Here is an 8552-nt window from a genome sequence, read left to right as displayed (position 1 = left end):
ATTCAATGGATACAAGAGTGAAGTTAGAACGAAGGAAAATTGAACAATATGGCCATTTAGATGTTAAATTCATTTTAAAGTTTAGAAGTTTGATAGAAGCACTAAAAGTAAAGGAGGTCATTAGTCAGGCAAGGGTTTGGCAGGACAAAAAGGCTTGCTTGTAACACGATATAACGCGTAACTATAAAAATCATTTAAAATTTTGACAATAGATTGACCAGACCTTCAGTAGGTATTATATCTTTTACAAGCTGACCCGGCACATTTCGTACCATCTCAAACATTTTGTTCTCACTTTTTAAACCTTCCCTGGACTTCTACAAATTCCTAAGATCTCGAGTTTTGCCGATACATACGAAGGGGATTCAATGACTTCCCCTGCCCTTGGGTGAGTAATTGATTTATATAAAATATACATAGGTATCTAGAAAAGAAAATATTACAATAAGGCATTTTTTAAAGGCAATAAAGAATTATTTAATGTTGAATTTTGTCAGTCCGTCCCCTAGTAAAGCTATTTGCTCGTTCGTTAGTATAGTATTACGTCCTATGAAAAAGAAGAACTTACTCAGTTCTTTTTTGATCGAACTAAATGAGCCTTTGGATATTAATAAATATATGTATATTTTTAATATAATTTCTTTTTTTCTGGTTTCAGCCAAAAAATGATGAATAACGTGACCATCAAAGTGGGAACACTGTTTGAGTGCGAGTCCATTCAGGAACACTTGGACTACACGGAGAAACACTTCATCTACGATCCAATATGGCGGCAGACTGCCATCGGCTGCACCATACTCTGCCTTTTACAGAATATGTATAAATTCAAGTAAGTATACTAATATTAAAGCACAATACTAATGTAAGAAAGTCCGCTTATTTTGAAAGAAATTAACAGTCAGAATATTAAAATATTAGCGACTTTGTTCTGGTTTTTAAAAGGCCTTTGCCGTCTTCACTTTTATTCGCTTTCTCCATTCTTCTTAAGTCAGGAAGTAGCCTTAAATGCTTATCACAAGTCTAACAAATACTATGCCGAAAACTGCATCAACAACGGTTCCAAACGTGAGATAATTGAGGCAAACTGATAACCTCTTCTTTTGAGTCAGTTAAAAAGCTCCTATAACAATTTGGCCAATCCAGAAGTCAATTGTGGCTACATAGCTGATAAACGACCAACTACGACACACAACAGGCAGGATTAACGAAATAAAACAACAATACCCTTAGTACGAGTTTGCATTACGTTGAACGAAAACGAAACGAGAGCGCGTTCGGCACTTTGATTGGCCGATGCGAATAAACCAACCAATCAGAGCATTGAACGCACTCTCGTTTCATTTTCGATCAACGTAAAGCAAACTCATATTAAGGTTTAGATCGTCTTTTCTTTCAGTGTCACCTACGTTTTCGAGAATCCAGTTTGGAATTTGACATTAAGTCCTTCACTAAGGAATATGTCCTATCAAATAAGTACCAAAGCTGATGTCTACACCAGATCCATGAGTCTAAGTACTGAGTTTTTGAAGGACTCCTACCCGGTACTTGCTATTAATACTTGGCGGTTCGTATCTATTTATTAATTTCAAGTTTTCTTTAGTTGTAAATTCTTATGATAAAACCACACAATAACTGGTTTTTTTATAACGGTATTTTTTTGTTAAACATTGTATTTTCAGTGCTTTACTGATTCCGAATTCCGTATAAGTATATTATACCGATTCATTATATTTATATGTGGAAACGTCATAAACAAGATCATTTTAGAATTTATTAGTTAAAATAAGAATTGAAAAGCTAAACATGATTCGGTTTCGGTACTAAAACCTTTGACGTAAAATATGCTGGTAAACGAGGAGACGGATCACCTCATCGTAAGCAGTCGCTGCTGCCCATGGACACCCAAAACACCAGATGCGTTACAAGTGCGTTGTCGCTATTTTGAGGGTTAGGAATAATTTAAAGCGTGTTGAGGAGACGGGGATTGTGAAGATTGGGGAGGTAATTGAGCCTCTGGTAACCTCACTTACACAAAGAAACGCAACCATTGTTTCAAGTCGGTTTTCTGCGAGGTTGTGGTATCACTTCGGTCGAGCCGACCCATTAGTGCAGAAGCCTGACTCTTCCACATTATTGATTGGAAAAATGTATCAGACAAATTATAAACATAATTATGTTCATCTTTTTATAGTCTCTAAAATATATCCAAATAAAACTTAAGCCTCTCTAGTCTCATATTAAAAGACAAAGACTACTATAATTTCAGAAACAGAATCTCTGTCCTTAGGGATTGCCGCTAAATGAGCATGAAGCTACATTTTTTATTGCCAAGATTTTACTAAGACATAAAATGCTTTCTGTTAGAAAATTATTTTTGTAAAATACTTGAATTGTGCTTTACAAAGAGGCTTAAAGAGATTTGATCTTTTGAAGTGGAATATTTGTAGGCTTATCGATATCCAAATGATAAATTCCTATTGAATCTATCGTTGATCGTTTTTTTTTTCAATATTGTGTGATCAAAAAATTGCTTTGTAACGCACTTGATAACTCCTTTGCTGTTGCGGGTGTCTATAATTAATGCTGATTACTCATCATCAGGTGATCTGGCAGTTGTTTGCGTCCTAACAAAAAAATCACTTAACTATTGAAAATATCAGAATTATTAGACCCAGCAGAAAGTAAAGAGCGAAACAAGAGCTTAGTGATTAACATCTGAATCCACTAATTTAGCAAATGTGCCTTACCGTAACCGATGACAACAGAACTGTTCCACCTTAATACAGTTTAATATTAGTACGAGGATAATGGAGAAACAGTTCTGTGTAAACTAACAAGAACAATGTATTAGACATATCCGATCCAGTGAAACTGTTATACATTATACTATAAGGTTTTTATAATGCTTTTTAACTCTTTAACTTTTAGCTTTTTAACTCAACTTTTACAATTATTTTATTTTGCAGTTTTGGCTTCCTTCTAAGTCGTAGGGACCAGAAATTCTTCACCACATTCTACAGCAAGCCGTTTGCCCGGCCTGTATGGAACTGCCTGTATGCCATGGCTTTTCTCACCAGCATCATCTTCTACATGCTCAAACGATGGGAGTTCAGCGTGGTCGGTGGGTGGCACTGCAGCTTCGTGTATGAATCCCTGGTGATCATTGGTGGATACTGTCAGCATAGTAAGTAATTATAAATTTACACACACACAAAACGTCACGCCTTTTGTTTCCGAAGGGGTAGGTAGATGAGCACATTACGCGGTACGTAATGTCGCTATACAATTTGTGGTATAAGTCCTATGTAATAGGGGACCCGGGAATCGAAACCAAGACCTCTTGTTCGGCAGTCGCACTTGCGACCATTGGACCGACGAGGCAGTCTATCAGTCAGTTATTACTGATAAATAATATTCTGGTTTAAACCGCGCTGTGCCGTGCCTCAGCCGGACGCTGCATGGGACACGACTGGAGCACGGCACGCACCGGTTTATATCAGGTGGTGTACTTTTTGTATGAAGCAATTCATGACTGACCGTGTCCCGGACGTGCACTGACCGGCGTCCGGCGTTGAAATGTCGGTGGGTATTTTAGACCGGCCGGAGCCGGCTCGGTCACGATACGGTGTAGCGTGAATGATCCTTAAGAATTTATAATAATAATAGTTTTCAAAACTTTATTTGTGTCTCTAGATTTCATCGGGGCCCAGTGATCACGACTATCCTCAAAAATAGCGTTCAATATTATTTATTAAAACTAATTCAATTACAAAATCGGTCAATCAACAAAAATATCTATCTATGTTCATTTGGCTTCATTGAATATTGAAGTCTTATTTAATTCTAAATCACTGATTTCATAAACCAATGAATGTAAAGTTTACATTTGCTTGCCCATTTAAACCAAGATCCTTTTATTCTTCTGTATTCAATCCCCTATCCAAAAGGCTGGTAACGACCTGCAACTCCTAGCTAACCTACTCGATTGCCTTCCTATCTCATAAAAAAAAAACATAATGGATGCATAATTTCGTTTGCTTTCTTTTGAGGAAGAAAATCATCCAATGACTTCTCCCGCCTTGGGTGAGACGAGAGGTAGTGTCAGTCTCTTACTGACTAAACATCACCCTATTCCTTCTTCTAGTTTGCGCCGGAGCCCTGGTAGCCTTTTATGGTATTCGCAGCTCCGGATAAATTCGTTTGTTTGGATATTTAAACCAGCTTTGATTCTTCTATTATTCTTCCACAGTACCGCCAATAGACACAAGGTTGCCATCAAGAAGAATTGCCTACTTCATCTTCTTTGTGTTCACCTACATCGTGTATACGTTTTATACTTCTAACCTGCTCTCCAACTTGGTGAACGATACAGATAATGAAATTAATCTGGAGACACTCGTCGCTACTGAATACATGCGTGTTATTGTCGACTATATGATGAGGTCTATTGTGGAACGTGTAAGTATTTTTCTCGTATTTCTACTTACTAGGTTATTTCAAAGTAGTGATATATTTTTCATTATATTCTGATAGAAAAAGGCAAGGTAAAATTTTAAATAGTCTATTGGAAATCATCATATCAGCCATAAGACGTCTACTTCAGCAGTAGACGACATAGGTCTTCCCCAATGATTTCCAGATAAGCCGGTTGGAAGCAACTTGCATCCAGTAGCTCTATGCTCCAATTTGAGAATGGCTGGCCTTTATTATACATACATAGTTTGAGAGCTCCTCCATATATTGAAGTACACATATTAAGTAGGCACTCCCACTTCTCAACAGCAACAAAATATCATATCAACCATCCACATAATCTTTTGCGAACTGCATATAAAAAAAATCTTAAAAATTCTAAGAAGCTATATTTCAATGGCACTTTGATTTGTTAATTTTTAACTAATATTAAAAGTAGTAACGTGTGAAAATTATGATTAATTATAGTCTCATATGTACGTCCAGAACTACGGAGCGATATTCGACAGGTTGATGGCAATGCGAGTGGTGACGGTCATCAAAGGACTGGAGGAGGTGAAGACGGGGCGCGTCGCTTTACTCTCTGACTATACTACCATATACCCGTATATGAAAAGGGGTAAGTAGGGACAACGGGACATAATGATGGTAAAATAATCATTTACTTCATTTATTAATGATAGCTTTTGCCCGCGACTTCGTTCGCGTGGAATAGTGACTTCCGGCAAATTTTTGGTTTTAGCCACATAGTTCCCAATCTCGCGGAATCTCTTCAAAAATGAGACGTAGAAGATATTCCAGGGAACTCTTCAAAAATCAACATAATGAGCTCTGCGTTTGAATTTAATAGATGTATACTCACTTAGGGCATTGAAAAAATTGTTTAAAAACGGACTTAAACTAAAGAAATATTATAATCTTTCCGAACTTAAGATAAAAACTAACTTAAAACTAAAGAAAGCTACGAATTACGAATTTATAACATTTAAAAAAGAAATTATATTACAACCTATCCTCTATGCTATAATAACCAAGCTTAAACTAAATAATTTAAAAGAAACGACTTAAATCTAATCTATCTAATTAATTAATAAATTAGACTTACAATTTTATTAAAAAATTGCCCGCGACTTCGTTCGCGTGGAATAGTGACTTCCGGCAAATTTTTGGTTTTAACCACATAGTTCCCGATCTCGCGGGATCTCTTCAAAAATGAGATGTAGAAGATATTCCAGGGAACTCTTCAAAAATCAACATAATGAGCTCTGCGTTTGAATTTAATAGATGTATACTCACTTAGGGCATTGAAAAAATAGTTTAAAAACGGACTTAAACTAACTTAAAACTAAAGAAAGCTACGAATTACGAATTTATAACAATTAAAAAAGAAACTATATTACAACCTATCCTCTATGCTATAATAACCAAGCTTAAACTAAATAATTTAAAAGAAACGACTTAAATCTAATCTAATTAAAAAAAAAATTAGACTTACAATTTTATTAAAAAAACTAACTACAGTAACTACTAATAATCGATATCAAACTAAACCTACGTTAAATAGTTTAACCAAAAAACCAGGAAAACCCAACAAATAAACTTATTAATTGACAAATACAACGAAACCAATTTAGAATATACGAAACAGCAGGACCACTACAGACAAATAATCATACGACTGATAATACACTTTTTCTACGATAGTACCGAAGCGCTCGGCCGATACCCAACCAAATGAATGTAACGAAACCATAGCGCGATCTATTTCGATCCCAACGCCATCTATCGAGGATAAAGACAACTTGGATTATTTATTTATACTCCGTTCGGGCATTTTCTTTGTACTAAAAGTTTAATTATATTGATATTATTTTTTTCATACCTTTTTACTATTTATTTACTTTTTTCGATGAATTAAAACAATAACATGAACCGAAGTCGTGTAACGATCGACATAGAATTATCTATACTCCGTTAGAGCATTTTCTTTGTACTAAATGTTTTATTATATTGATATTATTTTTTTCATACCTTTTTACTATTTATTTAATTTTTTTCGATAAATTAAAAAAATAACATGAACCGAAGTCGTGTAACGATCGACATAGAATTATTTATAAATAATTTATTTCTTATTTTTATTTTTTGATTTTTGAAATAAAAATATATCTATGTCCTTTCTAAGGTTCTAAACTATATCTGTACCAAATTTCAACCAAATCCGTCAAATAGTTGCGGAGATTAATGGTATAAGCATAGAATGTTCGACGTGATTCTTTAATTTGACATAACTTTTTTATTTATGAACCGATTGACATGAAACAAACACTAAATGTAAATTTAAGCATCCCACATTATATTCGTGAAAACCGCATCCAACTCGGATCAGCCGTTTCTGAGATTAGCGCGCACAGACGAACAGACAAACAGACAAACAGACAAACAGACAAACAGACAAACAGACAAAAAAAAGTTAATTACATTTTTGGGTTCGACATCGACATAACAATAACCCCTGCTATTTTTTTTATTTTTATTTTCAATGTACAGACAGCACCTTTCTACGATTTTATTATATGTATAGAAGTTATTACTTTCAGCATACGACAACGATGACATTTGCAAGTTGGTCTCAGTCGACATTTTTTCTGGAATCAAAAAGTACTTCCGTGCTTCGAAAGACTTTGCATACAAGGAACAATTTAAAATTGGGTAAGTCGTTCCATAAGTTTTTATACTCCATTGGTATTAAAAACTGTAAATCTTTTCCGTCTTGACTTGTCCAGGTGGTTGACCCAAAATCCTATCATGTGCTAAAAAATACAATAAGTCTTTGACTGCCAATAGAAAACTGTTGAAGGCAAATCCTCCGCTAACGTCGGTCGGTGACCACCACGGCGTTCAATGTGATAAAGACCAAAATCAGTGAAGCGGATTTACATAACTGTGTTCTTTTCGACAAAAAAATACATCTATCTTTTTCTTCCAGCACGCTGCGCATAAAAGAATCCGGAATACTACAGCGGATAGTATCAACCGAGTTTGAAGAGCCTAAGTGCACGAAAAGCCACCTCATACAAATATCTATGCAGCAAATATCAATACCTATTACTATACTCGCGTGTAGTTACGTCATATCATTCTTGATACTTGTCGTAGAAAGAATTCACTATAAGAGATATGCTGTTTGGCCTTACGTGGAGTAAAGCCAAGGAAGGTCTCGTTATGGCACTTCTTTTATGTCTGAAAGCCAGTAGACAGTGATGCCATTTTTGATAGATGATAAATGAGATTTATTTTTGCAAATTGGTTACAAGATTACAATTTTCACACACGTCAAACGCTTTTTTTTTTTTTTTTTTTTTTTTTTTGAGGGGGAAAATCATCCAATGACTTTTCTCGCCTTGGGTGAGGCGAGAGGGAGTGTCAGACTCTTACTGACTAAAAACCACCCCGTTCCTTCTCCTGCTTTTCGAGCCGGAGCCCCGGTAAACCCGCTAGGTAGTCCGCAGCTCCGGGTCAGGCATCAGCCCAATTGGGCCCCATCTGTGGTGGTCTGATGGCTCTTTGAGGCGCGCGCGGAACGCGACGCGCCGCACGCACGGGTCTGGTTCTGTTCGGGCGGTGAGCTACCCTTGCTCGCCGTCCGCAGGCCCGCACTTACGGTGGCCGGAGATCGTCTCGATCCCCTACGCCCGGAGTGTCTTTCGCGACGGCTGGGGCGTGAGGAGGTTTGTTCTCTCACGCGCCCCGCCTCCTCCTTAGCTAGCATGACTGCTTCGCAGAAGGAGGAGACGGCATCCCAGTCCCTCTCGCTCCGCACCATGGCCTGAACCAGTGCCGGGCGCGAGAGGTCGCCGTCGCCGACCACATCCCTGAGGACTTGGCGGTGCTCAGCCCACGCAGGGCACACCGCCACTGTATGTTCTACTGTGTCCTCCGGGCGGTCCTCGCAGTGATGACACCCGGGCGTTTCCTCCCGCCCAATAAGGAACAGGAACCTACCGAAACTCCCATGTCCGGTAAGCACCTGCGTTAGGCGGTAGGTGAGGACGCCGTGGCGCCTCTCTAGCCACTCC

General features: G+C 37.5%; 1 protein-coding gene across 1 annotated transcript; it reads left to right on the top strand.

Moving 5' to 3' along the window:
* Positions 1-368: 368 nt before the first annotated feature.
* Positions 369-7679, top strand: LOC118267962 (uncharacterized). Its single transcript, XM_050694512.1, has 8 exons — positions 369-388; positions 659-829; positions 1397-1564; positions 2967-3184; positions 4250-4473; positions 4960-5092; positions 7074-7185; positions 7463-7679. The coding sequence occupies exons 1-8, from the start codon at positions 369-371 to the stop codon at positions 7677-7679; spliced, it is 1263 nt and encodes a 420-aa protein (XP_050550469.1).
* Positions 7680-8552: the final 873 nt, after the last annotated feature.

Source organism: Spodoptera frugiperda, chromosome 6, assembly GCF_023101765.2.
Source record: "Spodoptera frugiperda isolate SF20-4 chromosome 6, AGI-APGP_CSIRO_Sfru_2.0, whole genome shotgun sequence".
Classification (NCBI taxonomy): Eukaryota; Metazoa; Arthropoda; class Insecta; order Lepidoptera; family Noctuidae; genus Spodoptera; species Spodoptera frugiperda.
Note: the sequence above shows the minus strand (reverse complement) of the source record. Positions and strands in the feature narration are given on the sequence as shown.

What these genes read in the sequence shown, in the direction of transcription:
- LOC118267962 (XM_050694512.1), top strand. Translation starts at nt 369, where the DNA reads ATGACTTCCCCTGCCCTTGG. An exon ending in TGGTGGATACTGTCAGCATA is followed by an intron (nt 3,185 to 4,249) that starts GTAAGTAATTAT and finishes ATTCTTCCACAG; the next exon opens with TACCGCCAATAGACACAAGG. An exon ending in ATACCCGTATATGAAAAGGG is followed by an intron (nt 5,093 to 7,073) that starts GTAAGTAGGGAC and finishes TATTACTTTCAG; the next exon opens with CATACGACAACGATGACATT.